Here is a 19,207-nt window from a genome sequence, read left to right as displayed (position 1 = left end):
GGACTGAATTTACAAATATAGGTAGGTAGATTTTGGGCATCTGTCTGTCTGTGTTTCTTCCCAAAATACCAGCTTATTTCAGTTATTCTAAACAGAAACATTTACTTTTATAAACATTATCAGCACCTACCGGGTTTCACCCCCAGTTTAGTCCTACTCCCAAAGATGTATTTCCTGCTGCTTCCAGAGTTAACACAGTGGCACAGACAATAATAAAAACCAAGTGAACTCAATGTACATTGTCAGCTCTTTTGATGCATGTCTCTTTGCATGTATATGGCTAAGACATCTAGCAATAAGTCCCACACAGAGAAGTCATTATACAGTGTCCCAAGTGGGCAACTTGTGATCTATCTATCCATCCATCCCCATCCACCCCCTCTATCTATCTATCTATCTATACATCCCCATCCACCCCCTCTATCTGTCTATCCCCGTACACACACACACACACACACACACACACACACACACACACACACACACACACACACACACACACACACACACACACACACCAAGCTGCACAATAAGGACAGCAACGATATCTTTAAACCTCTAAAACTTCGTGAGACCAGTCAGTTGGTACAAAAGTGGTCTTAAAAAGAAAGATTATTTTTCCCAGGGGGTTCTGGATAGGTTTTAAGTATACTAAATTAACCAAATACCGCTATTGAAATAAATGACCACTCTGAATTCCCTGGTTCATCTCATTACTGCCAACTGTCTGTAATAAGAGGGACATTTGGACTAAATTCTTCTCAAATGTAACTCCATTCAGATTAGTCAATTTAATAAAGGGGTGAGTTTAGCCCAATCAAACATAACTCACCGCCTCCTGGTAGAAATAGAAACATAGGAATAGCCAGAGTGGATAAGACCACCTTGCCCAGGCTCCAGCAATAACTAGAACCCGCTATCTCAGAGGAGGGTACAACAGCCCCTACTTAGGGAGTGATGTGGTAGCTTGATGTTTTTCCCTAGTTCCACGTCATTTAGTGGCGGGTGCATGTGGGGAAACAGGCAGACTTATAGCTCTGTTGCATTCCAGCCTCTGATATGACTCTGCACATGGTGTCGCTGGGTGAGATTTTCAAAAGTTCCAACGTGACTTAGGCACCTAACTCCTGAGGACCTGCAGTGGGGCATAGGTACCTAAATGGTGTAGATTCTTTTGAAAATCTCACCCATAACCCATAGATGAGGAAGTTTTTAAAGGCACCTAATGGATTTAGGGGCATTTGTTCCATTACAAATCAATGACATTTATGCTCCTAAATACCAGAGGCACTTTGAAACTCCCCTGCCCCAATAATCAATGAGATTGTATAACAGGCTTGCCTGCAGTAAGAGGGGAGTGGACTCAGTGCCCCAGGAGTCCCTTTCCAGTCTTATATTTTTAAACAGCCAATCATTTTTTTAAAATCCTGTCAAACTCAATGGTATCATGGGGCAGTGAGTTCCACAGGCTCAATATGTAAGTATATTTAGCTCTTTTAAATTTCCTGCCTCTCATGTTTTACTGAATGCCTTCTTGTTCTTGCCTTATGAGACATGTTGAATAAAATTCTGGTTACTTACTGGGATTCACTACTCGCTTTGTTCCAGTTCCAAAGGGGAACTTCTTGTTCTTGCTCACAATAATAAAAGCCTTAACACAAACCACGCATGCACCTGTGCAAAGCGCTTTAGAGGGATGGCACAAATGAGTGAACCAGCAAAGGGGCACATTCACCAATGAATTTTCTTTTAAAAGAAATACTTTCACAATGCGAGCATCTAATGAAGGGACTAGATCCTCAGCTAGGGTAAACTACCATCCTTTCCTTCAATTCAATCAGCTGAGCCCATTTCCAAACAGCTGGAGACCTGCTTTAAAATGTTAATTTTGCTACTAGCTCTACAGACAAAATAATCTCACCTGTAGTCAGACAGACAGACAGACCGAAAGTTATTTTAGAAAAAGGAATTCCTATATTAATGTAGTTTGACCACAAGCATAACAGAAGAGATTAGATTAAATTAGATTAGATTAAATAATAAAGTTGCCATCAAGTAGTTACCAATCAAACCACAGATCATGACTAAACTTAACCCAATGACCAGTCTTCACAAGTATGAGAGTAAAGGTAGAACCAATAGATATCATTCACAGTAATATTAATGGGGGGGAATTTCCTATTTTTGCAGGATAGACAGGTTATCAGTGGACTAGAAATTCCTATACCCAACAGGAGATGTAGAAGCCAAGCTTTCTTTTGGTGCAAATTCATTGACTTAATGGAGTTACATCAGTGGAGGATTTAGCCCAAGTCATGTAACCACAATCTCATGGGACTGTCTGTGAGCTAGTCTGTCCTCACTAAGAAGAAACATGCAGGTTTGTTTCTCTAGAATTCCTGCCTGGCTCATAGTTATTGTTAGCAAGCATATTTACACACTGATTCTGTGACCCTTGTGTCCAGTAAGCCAGACCCTTGGCTGGGGTGAATCCGAATAGCTCCATTGACCTCAGTGGTCTACTCCAGAAGCAAGGGGCTATTCATCATGATTAAGGAAGACAGAAAAATCTGACACTTGTATATTTCCAATGAAACATCTGCCCGTATCCACGCCTACCTGAATTCACCATTAATTTTGTGCCTTTGCCAAAGGTGAGTTTCCAGTTCGATCCAGAAGCCACACAGTGACAAACCCAGTAACAAAAACCCTAGCGCTGGGATTTCAAAGGACACCTACATTGGAAGAGTAATAGATTTTTAAGGGCAGAATGGACCATTAGAACATCCAGTCTGACCTACATGGAATTTCAGTGGGTATGGGGCACCTCATTCCCTTAGGCTCTTTTGAACACCTCAGCTCCTTTTGACTGTCTGCTTCTCCTCCTGAATCTAGTCCCACAAACGAAAGCAATAGATCAATAAAAAGTGCGACAAATAAAGAGAACTGCCAAGCACTTCTTCATAGAAAAAAATATTTGCTGCCTTCACCCTTTTCACTTACTTGGCTGGACAATCAATTTAGTGCCAGATCCAAAAATCAGCTTGCCTGTGCCTCCTGTATATGGCACAGTGATTTAGACCAATGCAAAAACTGTTCTCACACGCTCTAGCCATAGGGATTAAAAACTCAGAGGCAAAGTAGGATCCTGATGGTTTTGGAGAAGCTCTTGAGCTCATGTGAACTGGCACTTGTGCCATTGATTTCAGTGGTGTCACATCAACGCACATCAGCTGGGATCCCACCCCGTTGACTCCAATGGGGCTATTATTGGTTTCTACGAACTGAGGATCAGGTCCCATTGACCGTGGAGCTATGGCTGATTTCCATCAGCTGGGGAGCTGGCCACTCACTCTAGTGGAGCTCAGCCCAGGTTACACCAGCTCCAGAGATTCCTGCCAATAACCCCACATGGCTGGAATCTTTCTTGACCTTAACAAATGAAGGTACCTACCGGGTTTGATCCGCAGTTTAGTTCCCTTTCCAAAGATGAGTTTGTTCGTGTTTCCTGAATACGCACTGTGAGGATCCCCCTTACAAAAACAGCTTTTACTGAGTCACTGCTTGTTTCCTAGCCCCTCCAGAAATCTGCTGCGCACCTCACACCAACTCCTTGGTGATTTCACGATTGTCTAGCCACAAACAATTGTGTACCATGAAATCATACACATTAAAATTGGAAAAGACTCCCTGGGACAGCTATCTATCTATCTATCTATCTATCTATCTATCTATCTATCTATCTATCTATCTATCTATCTATCTATCTATCTATCTATCCCTATACATCCTATCTATTTATCTTTCTATCTATCTATCTGTCTATCTCCATACTCCCCCTCTAGCTATCTATCAATCCCTACACACCCCCTCTATCCATCTATCTATCTATCCCCATTCACCCCCTCTATCTATCTATCTATCTATCTATCTATCTATCTATCTATCTATCCCCATTCACCCCTCTATCTATCTATCCCCATTCACCCCTCTATCTATCTATCTATCTATCTATCTATCTATCTATCTATCTATCCCCATTCACCCCTCTATCTATCTATCTATCTATCTATCTATCTATCTATCTATCTATCTATCTATCTATCCCCATCCACCCCCTCTATCTTTCTATCTATCCATCCCCATCCACCCCCTTTAGTCATCTCCATAAAGATATACCTAGCTGCACAATAGGAACAACAATGGTATTTTTAACCCTCTAAAACTTCATGAGACCAGTTAGTTTGTACAAAAGTTGCCTTTAAAATATAGCTTATTTTTCCCAGGGATCCTGGATATGGTTTAAGTAAAGTAAATGAACCAATCACAGCTGTTGAAATAAATGTTCACTTTGAATTCCCTGACTTGTGTCATTACTGCTGATTGGCTGTAACAAGAAGGATAATGGGACTAAATTCTTCCCATGTGTAGCTCCATTCAGATCAGTCAATTTAATAAAGAGGTGAGTTTAACCCAATAAAATGTAACTCGTCACCTCCTTGAAGAAACAGAATCATAGGAATAGCCAGAGTGGATAAGACCATCTAGCCCAGGCTCCAGCAATAACTAGAACTCGCTATCTCAGAGGAGCGTACAAGAGCCCCGATGTTGGGGGTGGTGCAGGAGTCTGATGTTTCTCCCTAACTTCATATCATTTAGTGGCTGGCGCATGCCCTAAAGCTGGGAGATTTATAGCTCTGCTGCATTCCCCGCTCTCTAATGTAACTGCCCATGGTCTCATTGGGTGAGATTTTCAAAACTTCCAATGTGAGCTAGGCAACTAATGCCCCGGGACTTTCAATTGCATATAGGCACCTAAATGGTGCAGATATATTTGAAAATCTCACCCATTATCCATGTATGAAGAAGTTTTTCAAAGGCACCTAATGGATTTAGGAGCATTTGTTCCATAGCAAATCAATGGCATTTATGCTCCTAAATACTAGAGGCACTTTGAACATCCCCCAACAATAATCAATGAGATGATGTGCCAGGGTAGGATGCAATAACAGGGGAGAAGTCTCAGTGTCTCATGAGGCCCCTTCCAGTCCTCTATTCTTAAATATCCAGTCATGTCTTTAAAAATCCTATCAAGCTCAATGGTATCATGTGGCAGTGAGTTCCACAGGCTAATTATGTGTAAGTATTTTTAGCTCTTTTAAATTTGCTGCCTGGAGTGTTTATTGAACTGCCTCTTGTTCTTGCCTTATTATTGACATATTGAATAATAGTCCTGTTACTTACTGGGATTCACTGCTAGCTTTGTTCCAGTTCCAAAGGTGAACTTGAAGTTGTTATTACTCACAGTAATAAGAACCTTAACAAAAACCACACTTGCCACCTCTGTAAAGCACTTTCCAGAGCTGACACAAATGAGTGAACCAACAGAGTTGGGCAATCAGATACTACAATCACAGGCATAGTGAAGAAAGAAAGAAAGAAAGAAAGAAAGAAAGAAAGAAAGAAAGAAAGAAAGAAAGAAAGAAAGAAAGAAAGAAAGAAAGATTTTCTAGAGGGAAGGATAGAGAGATATCCAGAGAGAGGGAAGAAATCAGACTATAGAGAAACAAATATGGAAAGACAGAACAGAAAGAAAAAACGATTCCCTGAAGGGAAGGATGTCTGTCTAGATAGATCCCAAGACCAGAAAGGCACAACTGTGATCATTTAATCTGACCTGCTGTATAATACAGACCAGAGAACTTCCTCACAATAATTCCTAGAGCAGAAGTTGAATGGCCTGTGTCATACAGGAGGTCAGACTCGATGATCACAATGGTCCCTTCTGGCCTTGAATCTATGAGTCTATCTGTCTATCCTTCCCTTCTGGGAATCTTTTGTTCACTCTGTATTTCTTTCCCTCTGTTCTGGAGGGAAGAATGGATGAGTACCTAGATGGATGGATAGATGCATGGACAGATGGATATGTGATCCTAGAAACGGGACTGAGCTTCAAAGACCAAAACGGATTTTGAGGCAAAGAAATTACTTATGAAGGAAGGCAACTTACTCGGTCTGACAGACAATTTAGTGCCAGAGCCAAAGCCGAGCTTGAAGCCCCCCGAATCAGTATTCACACAGCATTTCCTGCCAGCACAAAAACCCTGCAAAGTTCTTGGCCCCTTTCCCCAGACACGGGTAAGACACATGATAGCAAAACCCAAAGGTCTAACTAGAATCCCTTTGTCTAGGAATTGCAAGGACAGGATTGAGGGGCAGTGGCAGATCTGGGAGGGAGGGGAATCCCAGTTCTGGGGTAGCAGAAAGCTGTGGGTTGGAATTGAGGGGCATCCGCAGAACTGGGAGGGGAGCAAAGGGTTGTGGATCAGAAATGAGGGGCATCAGAAAAGCATTGGGGGCGAGGGGGGAACTCAGCTCTGTCCAGCACTGAGTTATTCTCTAGCTCCCAACATGTATGAACAATAGACATGCTCAGAAACTCACGAATTCAGCTAAAACCAATCACTCAGACGTGAGCCCGGGCACTTACTGGGTGCTACAAGGAGCCTTGGTCCACTCCCAAAGGTGGGTTTATCACCAACATTCACAATGTTTCCCACTGCAACAAAAACCTTGACAGCGCTGACTAGGAACTGACCTCCCTAGGCAAGGACTGGGGTGGAAGGTGCTGCCCCGCACCTCAGGCAACATTTCCAATTATATTAGACACCGATACCAAGTGGGATATCGAAAGGAACCTAAAGGATGAGAGCCTCCAAATCCCTTGGGCTCCTTTGAAAATCCAAACACAAGAACATATGTCGGTAAATAGAGAGCCCTGCAGTGTGTGAAGAAGAGTGGTCCAGGTGCTAGCCAAAAGGCTTGGAAAATCCAGCTTCAAATCCCTGCTCTGCCATGGACTCCTTTGGGCATGTCACATGCACTCTCTGTGCCTCAGTCTCCCATTGGTGAAATGGGGACACTATTTCCCCACCTCACAATGGTGGTGTGTGGCTACATACACTAAATTCATAGACTCCAAGGCCAGCAGGGACAGGGTAACGCAGGCCAGAGACCTGCCCTCAAATCATTCCTAGAGCGGCTCTTTTAGGAAACCATCCAATCTTGATTTGATGGAGAATCCACCATGATACTAGGTAAATTGCTACCATGAATAATTGCTGTCACCAATAAAAAAAATTGGCCTTATTTCCAGTTTGAATTTGTCTAGCTTCAGCTCCAGCCACTGGATCACATTAAACCTTTCTCTGCTAGTCTGAAGAGCCCATTATTGAATATTTGTCCCCCATGCAGCTACTTACAGACTGTAATTAAGTGACCACTTAATCTTCTCCTTGTTAAGTTAAATAGATTGAGCTCAAGTCTATCACTATAAATGTGTTTTCTAATCCTTTAATCATTCTCCTGGCTCCTCTCTGACCCCTCTCCAATTTATCAACATCCTTCTTGAATTGTGGTCACCAGAACTGGACACAGGATTCCAGCAGCCGTCTCACCAGTGTCAAATACAAAGGCAAGACAATCTCTCCACTCTTACACTGAAAACAGGAGCTGCTCAGATGGCACAGTAACGGGGACCATATATGGATCTTAACATTTTTTAAGGCTGGGGGCACCATCAGGTCATGCAGTTTGACCTTCTGTACCACATAGGCCATAGAAGTTCACTCAGTTATCCTTGCAGTGATTCCAGCAATGTGTGTTTGACTAGAGCATGTCTTCCAGCAAGGCTTCCAGTCTTGAGCTGAAAACTCAAGAGATGAAGAACCTACCACTGCCCTTGGTTTAGATTGGTCCTGTGGTCTAGTTAGAAAAATTGTGCCTTTTTTAAAAATTTGAAATTGTTCAGACATTGGTTTTTGTTCTGTCTTTCTCCACCAGAATAGGAAGCCCTTCAGTGCCAGGGATTTACTTCCTGTGAAGGTACTTATACATCAGAATCAATTCAGAGAGAGAGAGAGAGAGAGAGATCTAGCTGTACTACACTAAGACCAGGTCTACTCTAGACACTTCTGCTGGTATAACAGTTTTTGTTAGAAGTGTGATTTCGTACGAAAGGCCTAGCGTGGACAGTCATTCTAGTAAAGAGCATGGTTGCCTAGGTATCTTATTTCGTTAGGGAAGCTGGTAAAAGCCGTAAATCAAGAGCACTCCGCTGGCAGGTTGTGCTGGAGCGGCTATAACAGTATAGTGATCCTCGCTAACCTTGTCTAGTGTAAACATCCATAAAATCCTCTGCTGCTCTCATCAGGTCCTTAAAGACCAAATGTTCATTTTTAACCAAGAAAACTTTTCAACAGCAAAGCAGAGCACTTACTTGGTGTAACAGACAATTCAGTCCCAGAGCCAAAGATTAACCTGTATGCCCCTGTGCCAGTGTTCACACAACATTTCCTGTCATCACAAAAACCCTGCAAATAGCTGGGCAGAACTCAGCACCTAAAGGCTGGTGATAGGATCCAATATAAAACAGAAACTGTCTTCGTAGGACTGAGTAACATCAGGAGAACTGGGGTGTGGACCTAGGGCTGGCACAGCAGGAGCTATGGGTTGGGACTGAAGGGCACCGGATGAACTGGGGTACAGGGGGAACCCAAGGCTGGGATAGCAGAGTGGTACAGGTTGGGAATGAAGGGCATCAGCAGATCCAGGGGAGGGAGAAGGAAGCCAGGCTCAGAGAGCAGGGGGCTGCGGGTCAGAATTGAGGGGTATTGGCAAAGCTGTGAGAGAAACTGAAGCCGCATCCAGTACTGAGTAAATCCCCCTCATCCATTAACAAAAATAATCACTCCCCAAACATGTCAAAAATGGACAGTCTCGGAAAGTCACAAATTCGACTAACGCCAGTGACAAAGCTGTGAGGACTTACCGGCTCTAACAAGGAGCCTCGTCCCATGCCCAAAGCTGAGCTTATAGGTACTGTCTTTCACACAGTGTTTCCTACTGCAACAAAAACCCTAGCAGAGAATAGTACCTGCCCCCATGGGACCGACGCCCATAGGCCAGGAATCCAGGGGCACAATGCTGCAGCCACGGTCCATCCCTTGGGCAACACATCCCATGGCATTGGCTATCAGTATAGGATGGGATTTCCATAGGGCCCGACAGAGAATAAGTACCTCAAACTCTTGGTGCCCTTGAAAATCCTACCCATCAAAATGAATGATAGATATTATCTATCTATCCCCATCCACCCCTCTATCTATCTATCTAGCCCCGTCCACCCCCTCTATCTATCTATCTATCTATTCCAATCCACCCCTCTATCTATCTATACATCCCCATCCACTCCCTCCATCTATCTATCTATCCATCCCCAACCACCCCCTCTATCTATCTACCCCATCCACCCCCTCTATCTATCTATCTCTCTACCCCATCCACCCCCTCTATCTATCTATCTCCATCCACCCCCTCTATCTATCTATCTAGCCCCGTCCACCCCCTCTATCTATCTATCTAGCCCCGTCCACCCCCTCTATCTACCTATCTATCTATTCCTATCCACCCCTCTATCTATCTATCCATCCCCATCCACCCCCTCTATCTATCTATCTATCTATCCATCCATCCCCAACCACCCCCTCTATCTCTCTACCCCATCCACCCCCTCTATCTATCTATCTCCATCCACCCCCTCTATCTATCTATCCATCCCCATCCACCCCTTCTATCTATCTATCCTCATCCACCCCCTCTATCTATCTATCCCCAGCCACCCCTCTATCTATCTATCCAAACACTAATGCAGCAATAAAATCAGCAGCTGTTTTGAAGAGGATCCTGAAGACTAAAAGGACTCTTGTATCACAGAAGTACCCATGAAGGCAGAGCACTTACTTGGTGTAACAGATAATTTGGTCCCTGAGCCAAGAACGAGCCCATATCTCCCTGTGGCAGCATTCACACATTGTTTACCTCCATGACTAAAACCCTGTGAATATGAATATATACCTATCTCATAGAACTGGAAGGGACATTGAACCCAGTCCCCTACCTTCACTAGCAGGACCAAGTACTGATTTTTGCCGCAGTTCCCTAAATGGCCCTGTCAAGAATTGAACTTACAACCCTGGGTTTGGGGCAGGGAATGCACAAACTAGTGAGCTATCCCACCCCACTTGGCTAAGCTGAGTACTTCAAGGTCAGCAATCTGATTTTAAACACCAGGCATTTAATGAGGAGACATTTGTTCTTAGGATTGAGGGACACTGGCAGAGCTTTGTGTGTTTGTGGCGAAGCCTAGGACTGGAATAGCAGGAGGCTATGGGTCGGGATTGAGGGGGATTGTCAGATCACAGGGCAGAGCCTACGGCTGGGATAGCAGGAGGCTGCAGGTCAGGATTAAGGGGCATTGGAAGAGTTGGCTGTGGTGTAAAGATCCCAGGGCTGGGGGTTGTGAATCAGGACTGATGGGCATTAGCTATTGTGCTGGGAGATACATTAACAGGACCATTCTGGGTCTGCGTTGAGGGACGTTTAGAGAGCTGTTCATGACCTCTACCCTCAGTAGAGTGGAATCTAAATTGAACTTTCTCACTCTCCTTTTCCTGGACACTAATTTCAGCCTCACACTTAAAAAGAAAACACCTTTAAAAGCCCAAGTTGCAGCCCAGTTTTCAACTGGGAAAATGTGGGTTTCTGTCAAGTAGGAAAGAAAATCAGCTCCACTCACGGGGCTTCACAAGAAGTCTCGTCCCACTTCCAAATGTGAATGTGTTGCCATAGTTCACACAGTGTTTCCCCCTCCTACAAAAACGTACGCTGTTCTCCAGCCTATGTCAGGAAAATGCCCCCAGTGGAAATATGATATGAAATGTTGATATTGGTCCACATAATGGACTAGATTCTCAGCTTCTGTAAATCAGTGTAATTCCATTGAAATCAATGACGTTACACCAATATACACCAGTGAATGTATTTTGTTATTTGTCTGGCTACATCTCCCTGATTTTCTTTAATAATTGTAGGTTAGAGTGGGGTTCTAAGAGTCAGGACTCTCAGGATCTACCCCAGCTCTGGGAAAGGAATCATGTGCTGTGAGGTGGAAGGGGAGGGTTAGGATCCGGGGTTCTAGTTCCAGCTCTGGGATGTGAGGAGAGACTTAGTGATCAGTGTGGAAGGGCTGGGAATTAAGATTCCTAATTTCTGCCCTCAATTTGGGGGTGAATTATGGGGTCCAGTGGTGAGAGACGCATGGGCTGGGAGTGCAGACACTTGAGTTCTAGCCCCTGCTCAAGGAGAGAAGGGATGTCTTGAAGGTTAGAGCAAGGGAGGGGGAATCAGGATGCTAGTGGCTGCTCACATAGTCTGACATCTTTCTGCTCTCAGTTAAATATAATTAGGTGCAATGGGAAAGATTCTTTGAATGATACTAAAGGTAGGTGCCCAATGCCCATGGACTTAGATGGGAACCGTGTTGGCATTTGTGTCTTGTGCATAAGATAAGCCTAATAAAATTAACCACCAGTTCAACCAACTCTTTGGAAATCTAATTCACCTTTTTAAAAAATGAGTCTTAATTAAAAAACCCAAAAGACACTTACTTAGCCCCACAATCAATCTCGTTCCTTTCCCAAAAGTCAGTTTCTCATTCCCAGTTTCACACAGCAATTTGCACCACAACAAAAACACCAGCCGTCACTCTAAGGAGCACGAGCTCTCTGTGAATCTCTTCATGCCCAGCGTTTTCTCACCAGGAGTCAGTTTTAAATCAGAAATAAAGTTATTGTAAATTGATGCAGCTTCTATGACTTGGAGGGAATTATGTTGGTTTAAGCCAGCTGAGAATCTGGCCCATTGTTTTATCTGAGATACATTTTGTTCTTAGATAAAATACAATATGGAACAATCCCTCAACTGTTGTAAATCAGCATAACTCCCCTGAAGTCAATGGCATCGTGGGCCATAATTTTGAAGATATTAGGTGCCAAAAATGCAGATCTGCACCCAACTGGCTTCTCAAAAAATTTCCACCCCAAAATAGCCTGAAATATCGTTTATTTTTACCCTCCAAACACTGAGTGAAAGGAAAAGCACTTACTAGGTTTTACCAGTAGCTGAGTTCCACTTCCAAAGATGGGTTTGTACGCATCATTAGTCACCCAGCATGTACCACCATAACAAAAACTACTAGGCCATTTCTCACCTATATCACAGTGTTATTTACTCCCATAACCATGTATAGCTTAAATTTGTGTATTGTTTATAGAGGTGGAATGTAAATAAATTTCTGTGGGAAATTTTGAAAAAAAGTATTTCCCCAATTTTCCTGCCCTTTTCTTTAGCTTTGTGTTGCATAAACAAAAACTAAATATTTTTGATTTTGAAATACCAATTTCCATTTTAAAAGAATCACTGTTCTATCACAACATTTTATTTAACCAAAGTGGAAATGTTTAGCAAAAAAAGGTAGTTTCCATGTTTTTCATCCACAAAAAATTGGAGTTTTTTGACCAAAATGAACATTTCAAAATTTTAATTTATGTGCAAAAAAGACGGCTTTCACTAGGGAATCAGGGGAAGGGTGCTGCTTCAACATTGTACCTTACAAACGAAGGGTAGGAGTGGTTGTTATTGCAGCAGTACTTACGAGCCATATTCAGGAACCAAGACCTCTGGTGCTAGGTGCTGTACAAACACCCGACAGAAAGACAATCCTTTCCCATAGCGCTTACAATCTAAGTACAAGACAAATGGTGGATATACAGACAGTCCAATAGGGAAGCACAAGGAAGCAAAGAGATGATGTTCAAAACCACCTCTGGTATTTGGCTAACCAATTCCTATTAATTTTATCCAAAATACTTGGGTGACTTTGGAAATACCATTTTAACTGTTAAACTATCCCACAGAGTATCAGTTCTTCACTTCCTGTGCAGAAGATCAAACCAAAGGAGGAGGGATAGCTTGGAAGTTTGAGCATTGGCCTGCTAAAACCACGGTAGTGAATTCACTCCTTAAGGGGGCCACCTAGGCATCTGGGGCAAAATCAGTAATTGGTCCTGCTAGTGAAGCCAGAGGGCTGGACTTGATGACCTTCCAGGGTCCCTCCCAGTTCTAGGCCATAGAAATATCCCCTATATTTGGGTGAGGGGGGGAAAAAAAGGTCAATAAACCATGTTGGAGCCATATTCTCCCTCAAACTTAGCTTTGGATGATTCATAACTCTTCTGCTGGCCCCCTCTGCACAAAGGTGAATTTCACCCTCCCGGATTTGCCATCCTCGGAGGAGACCTGGTGTTACAAATGATACAAGACTAGAACTGGTGGAAAGATTAAAAAAAAATCATCCTGAATTGGGATGAAAAGCCATTTCAAAAGTTGTGTGAAATGAAATACCATACAATAATTTGTTTTGAGTCATTCAGATGGTTTTGATTTTGACCCTTTATTTTCAATTTTTTTAATATGAAATGAAGTAAACTTCAAAACAAAACATGGTTTCATAATGAACAGTAAAGGGACATGGAGCTGTTTTTGAATATTTTTCTCTTTTTTTTTTCAAAAATAAACTGCAGCAAAACCAGCACATTTTCATGAAAAAAAATGGTTTTGTCTAAATTGCATTTTCTGATGGAAAAACTGTTTTGGTTAAAAAATTTCCAGCCAGCCCTGCTTCAGAGGCCATACAGTAGGAGAAATTAACAACGGGAACTTACTTGGAGTGACAAGCAGTCTAGTTCCACTGCCAAACACCAGCTTATTGTACCCACTTGTGGTTCCACAGTGGTCTCTGCCATGACAAAAATCTATCTACTTCAGAGGCCAGGGGGCATGTTGTGAGATACAGTGCAAGGAGAAAGACATGCTGGGATTTTCAAAGAGGCCATTGGAATTCAGTGGGAGTCATGTGCTCAAACCCCTCCGTGATCCCTGAAAATCACAGCATGAATATTTTGGCCCAGACTCTCAGCAGGTGGAAATTGTCACTGTTTCATTGACTCCAGTGGAGCCACACCAGTTTATTCATAGACTTAAAATAAATTAAAGGCATCCAAGTCCCAAAGGTTGCTTGAAAAAGCCCAGTTTTAAGCTCTCTCTGCTTCAGTTCCCCCATTTGTAAAATGGGCAAAATGATACTTCCTTCTTCCCTTTGTCTACTTGCACAGTTAGCTCTCAAAAGCAGAGATTGTTCTAATGTGTTTTTATAGCATTCAGTAATATGGCACTAGGCTTGCCAACCCTCCAGGATTGTCCTGGAGTCTCCAGTAATTAAAGATTAATCTTTAGTTGAAGATTATGTCATGCAATGAGACCTCTAGAAATATGTTCAACCAAAACTGGCAGCCCTACATGGCACCCTGATCTGAATTGAGCCTCTACTAAGAGGGGCTCAGATACCAGAGCCATAGGACCTCTAGCTAGAGAAGTAGGGAAACAGTAGACCCCCGTTGCTTGACACAGCTAACATGAGAAGTGGACAAATCTGTGGTAGATGTTCTACCATCAGGAAGAAGCCTGCCATGGTCTCAGCGGAGGGAATTTAATAGATCTTCCGTTCTTTACTTCCCATTGTGCCAACACCATGAGTAGCCACAAATTGGCTGTGGTATTTTTATACAAACTCTCTAGCAGCAACAAAACAGCAAGCCACTTACTTGGCATAACAAGGAGTTTGGTGCCTGCTCCAAAGGTGAGCTTTGCAAAGCCACTTCCCAAATGCACACAGCAACATGCTTCCTTACAATAACCGTGAAGAGACCATTTCCCTTCTATCAGATGACACGTGAAATCGGGATGGTGCCTAATGCAGAGGTCTAGATTGCTTGACCAGGTGTCCAGTCTAGGGTAACTTGATGCAACGACATGGAAGTTAACAGAATTGAGGCTCTGGCTCTCAGAGTCTGGTTGGACAATTACATTTGGATCCGACAAAGGGTAAAATCTACTCCTGGAAGCACTGTGACTTTTTTTTCCTGCTCAAAAATGACAGTGATCAATGCCACCTTAAAAAGATTAGACAGATACTCCACCTCTTGTTAAATCCTTTCTGCCCCTTGAGTGCTTCCCTTAATTTCTCACTCCTTCTGCTCTTACATTTTATTTTTCACTTTAATAACAGGGAATTATGCCTCATTTCCAAAGGGACTTAATGGGGAGTTAAATGCCTAATTCTCATTGGCTTTCATAGAGTCTGAGGTCAGAAAGGACCACTGTGATGATCTAGAATATGAACCAGAGAAATTCCCCCAAGAATATTCCTGTTGGAACTAAAGTAGTAAGAATTGGAAGTCCAACTCCCTGAGACGTTTTTGAAAATCCCACATAACGTTCCAAATACTTACTTGGCTTTAAAATTACTTGTGTCCCTGATCCAAAGATGAGCTTGAAGTTATTGTTACTCACAATGATAAAATCCATGGCAAAAAATCCACCTCTAGTCTTCTAAAAAATCACGGAGGTTCATATTTTCAAAGCTACCCCAGGGATTCTGTGGCCTGTTTTCAATTAATACAAATTAGGTTTTCAAGTCTATTAGATAGATATTTACGAGCATATCTTGGATATCATCACCTACCAGGTTCCACAGTCAATTTCGTCCCGCTCCCAAAATTCAGTTTCCAGTCTGTTCCCGAAGACACACAATGACGCATCCAGTAACAAAAACTAAGTGCAGTCACTGTGCAGCAGCATCAGTTTGAATTTATGGCTCTTCGGATGTACACATGAATTTTACCTTCAAAGAAGGTTCCAAAAGAAAAAAGTATAGTCCAGTATCTCATCCCATAACAGAGCAACCTGTGACCGATTGACCTACCTACCTACCTAAGGGTCCTCATTATTATAGTAACTGATCACTTCTTATAATTTAACTTACTTCAATTATGTTGTAGTCTACAAACTGTAGGGAATCAAACCCACTTTCTACTGGGTGACAGATATTTATTTAATATAATAATTATAATCATTTGTACTGCCCACAACCACGCATTCAATTAAACAGCGAAAGCAAAACCACTTACTCGGTATTACAGAGAGTATTGTTCCTTTCCCAAAGATGAGCTTTGTGTTGTCTCCTCCATAATTCCCACAGCAACACACAGCCTTACAATAACCATGCACAGGAGACAAAGCCCTTTGCTCCACCCTGGAAGACTCATCACATCCCCATTTTTGTTCACAAAAGGTATGATCCACAGGCCATTGAGATCTTTGGAAAGAGTCCCGTTGGCTTTAATTGCTTTTAGATCAGGCCTATAAGAAAGAAAGGGAAACTCACCATGTAACATTATTAATCATTTTATTTCCATAGTGAAATGGAGTATTGATCCATAAACTTGTTGGTGGCACGTCCCAAATCTGATAGATCACCTTGAAAACTCCAGGACGGGAGTTATGTTAAAGTAATGAATTTCTATCTGTCTATCTGCCTGTCTATCTATATAGAGAGATTTAGATATCCACTTGTATAGCACTCTATCCCTCACCTAGCTAGCTAGTTAGCTGACAATCAGTCTAGATAGCTAGGTTTAGCCCTCTATCCCCATGCATATCTATCTATCTAACCAATTAGTGAGACTGCCTCCAGTAACTCTGAGTTTGAATATCAATCAGATTATTACTCTGTACATACCATGCAGTACAAAACCACTTATTTGGTTTAACAGAGAGGTTGGTTCCCTTCCCAAAGATGAGCTTAGCGCTGCTTCCCCCATAGATCCCACAGCAATACACAGCCTTACAAGAGCCGTATATGTGAGAGAGAGGGAACCTATCCCTACACAGAGAAAGGCTTCCTACCTTTCCATCTTTGCTCATATAACATAGAAGATTAAGGACCCAAGGATCATGAACTGCTTTCTTTCCTTATAAAATGAAGTTTAGGCCCATACTACAATTACTGCCATGTCCCCAAACCGATTATAAATTCAGTGTTATGAACATAACTCTTCCTTTAGATTTGCCACAATGAAGTGAAGTCCTAAGTGAATAGATACAGAATGATCTCTGCTTCTTTGTCCATCCTTCCTATCTCTCTCTCTGTCTCTCTATCCATCCATCTATGCCAATATACCCCATCTATCTGTCTACTTGTCTAACAACAGATTTATTTATCTAGCTCTCTATCCCCACTCATAGTCCATCTATAGCTCTAGGCAATGATGCAAAGACCATCACAACAGTATCTGAGCAGCTCTGGAAATTCCTAGCTCATGTCATGTAGATTGCATTTACAGAAACTCTGTTAGGACCATACCATGTACTCGGTTTTACAGAGAGTTTCATTCCCATTCCAAAAATTAGTTTAGCATCAAATTCTCCAGAATCCTCCCAGCATCTCATAGCTTTACAAGAACCACAGAGCGAGAAGAAAGAGCCTTTTCCTGTCCAGTGGAAGGCTCCCTGCACTTTCATCCTTGGTCAAGTAATACTGAAGGATTAAGGATCTAGTGCCAGAAGTTTAAAGGTGTTTAGGTAGCTGAAGACAGAGATAGGCACATGGTGGGAGTTTCAAAAGAGCCTAGTTGCCCAATTCAAAGGTAGTTGGGTACCGAGGTGCTTTTGGAAGGCTGTCCTATCAGTACCTTCAGGTGCCGAAATACCTTCGAAAATCTAGCGCTATCTTACATTTGAATTTTGCTACTGTTCTAACCTGCTGAAAGAAAGAAAGAAAGAAAGAAAGAAAGAAAGAAAGAAAGAAAGAAAGAAAGAAAGAAAGAAAGAAAGAAAGAAAGAAAGAAAGAAAGAAAGAAAGAAAGAAAGAAAGAAAGAAAGGTCTTTTTAGCCCAAGAAATTTCTATAATAATATTGTTTAACCTCAAGCAAACAAAAGTGTTCAGAGAGAGAGAGAGATAATAAGCTTGCCATCCAGTAGTCTTTACAAAAATCAGAGTAAAGGCAGGACCACAGTAACTTTAGTGGGGCTCACTGAATTTGCTATTTTTGCAGGATTTCAAAGGACGCCTGATGAGGAAGACTCATAGATTGTAAGGTCAGAAGGTACCAGTGGAACATCCAGACTGACCTACATGGAATTTCAGTGGGAATTGGGCACCTAACTCTCTTTTGGACATCCCAGCTCCTTTTTACTGTCTGCTTCTCCTCCTGAATCTAGTCCCAGAAACAAAAGCAACAGATCAATAAAAAGTGAGACAAATAAAAAGAACTGACAAGAAATTCTGCATAGAAAAAAATATTTTGCTGTCCTCATCCTTGTTACTTACTTGGTCTGACAATCAGTTTAGTGCCAGAACCAAAAATCAACTTCTCTGATCCTCCTCTGTATGGCACAGTGATTTAGAGCCAAGCAAAAACTCCCCTCGCTTACTCTAGCCTTGTAACCTGCCTTAAGAGGGATTACAAGTTTGGGGGCAAAGTAGGTTCCTGGTGATTTTGGAGAAGATCCTGAGCTCAGGTGAACTGGCACTTGTGCCATTGATTTCAGTGGTGTTACATCAATGCACATCAGCTGGGATCCCACCCCGTTGACTCCAATGGGGCTATGATTGGTTTATACCAGCTGAGGATCAGGCCCCATTGACCGTGGAGCTATGGCTGATTTCCATCAGCTGGGGAGCTGGCCACTCACTCCAGTGGAGCTCAGCCCAGTTTACACCAGCTCCAGAGATTCCTGCCAATAACCCCACATGGCTGGAATCTTTATGACCAAAACGACTGAAGGTACCTACCGAGTTTGATCCGCAGTTTAGTTCCCTTTCCAAAGATGAGTTTGTTCATGTTTCCTGAATACGCACTGTGAGGACCCCCCTTACAAAAAGGGTCTTTACTGAGTCACTGCTCGTTTCCTAGTCCCTCCAGAAACCTGCTGTGCACCTCACACCAACTCCTTGGTGATTTCACGATTGTCTAGCCACAAACCAATTGTCTACCATGGAATCATACACTTTAGAATTGGAAAAGACCTCCTCAGACATCTATCTATCTATCTATCTATCTATCTATCTATCCATCCATCCCAATGCACACCCAGATAGATAGATTAGATAGATAGATACTATATGATTCTGCCTTCTATGGTGAATTCATTTCTAAGTCTTAACTACTCTAGCCTCTGACTTCCTCCCAGCTATTTAGGGTTTCCCTCTAAGCAGACCCAAGGTAAGGAAGTATTGTTCTGTCTGTTTGATAAATAGGGAACTGAAGTACAGAATGATGAAGAAACTTGCCTGAGTTCACACAGGAATTCTGTGGCGGACCCAATGTAGTGTTTCAACCCTCTATTATTTAGCATCACGGGAAGTATGTCTTGGAACAATTATTGGGGGACAATAGAAAGAGGTCA

General features: G+C 42.4%; 1 gene segment (V, D, J or C); it reads right to left on the bottom strand.

Moving 5' to 3' along the window:
* The window catches only part of LOC127031409 (T-cell receptor alpha chain C region-like), a 77,172-nt gene extending 58,521 nt beyond the window's left edge, over positions 1-18,651 (bottom strand). The window contains 1 exon segment of the C gene segment in view: positions 18,594-18,651. Within this exon segment, the coding sequence occupies positions 18,594-18,642 (49 nt within the window).
* Between the last annotated feature and the right edge of the window lie 556 nt (positions 18,652-19,207).

Source organism: Gopherus flavomarginatus, chromosome 11 (assembly GCF_025201925.1).
Source record: "Gopherus flavomarginatus isolate rGopFla2 chromosome 11, rGopFla2.mat.asm, whole genome shotgun sequence".
NCBI lineage: Eukaryota > Metazoa > Chordata > Testudines > Testudinidae > Gopherus > Gopherus flavomarginatus.
This window is presented reverse-complemented; position numbering and strand designations above follow the sequence as displayed.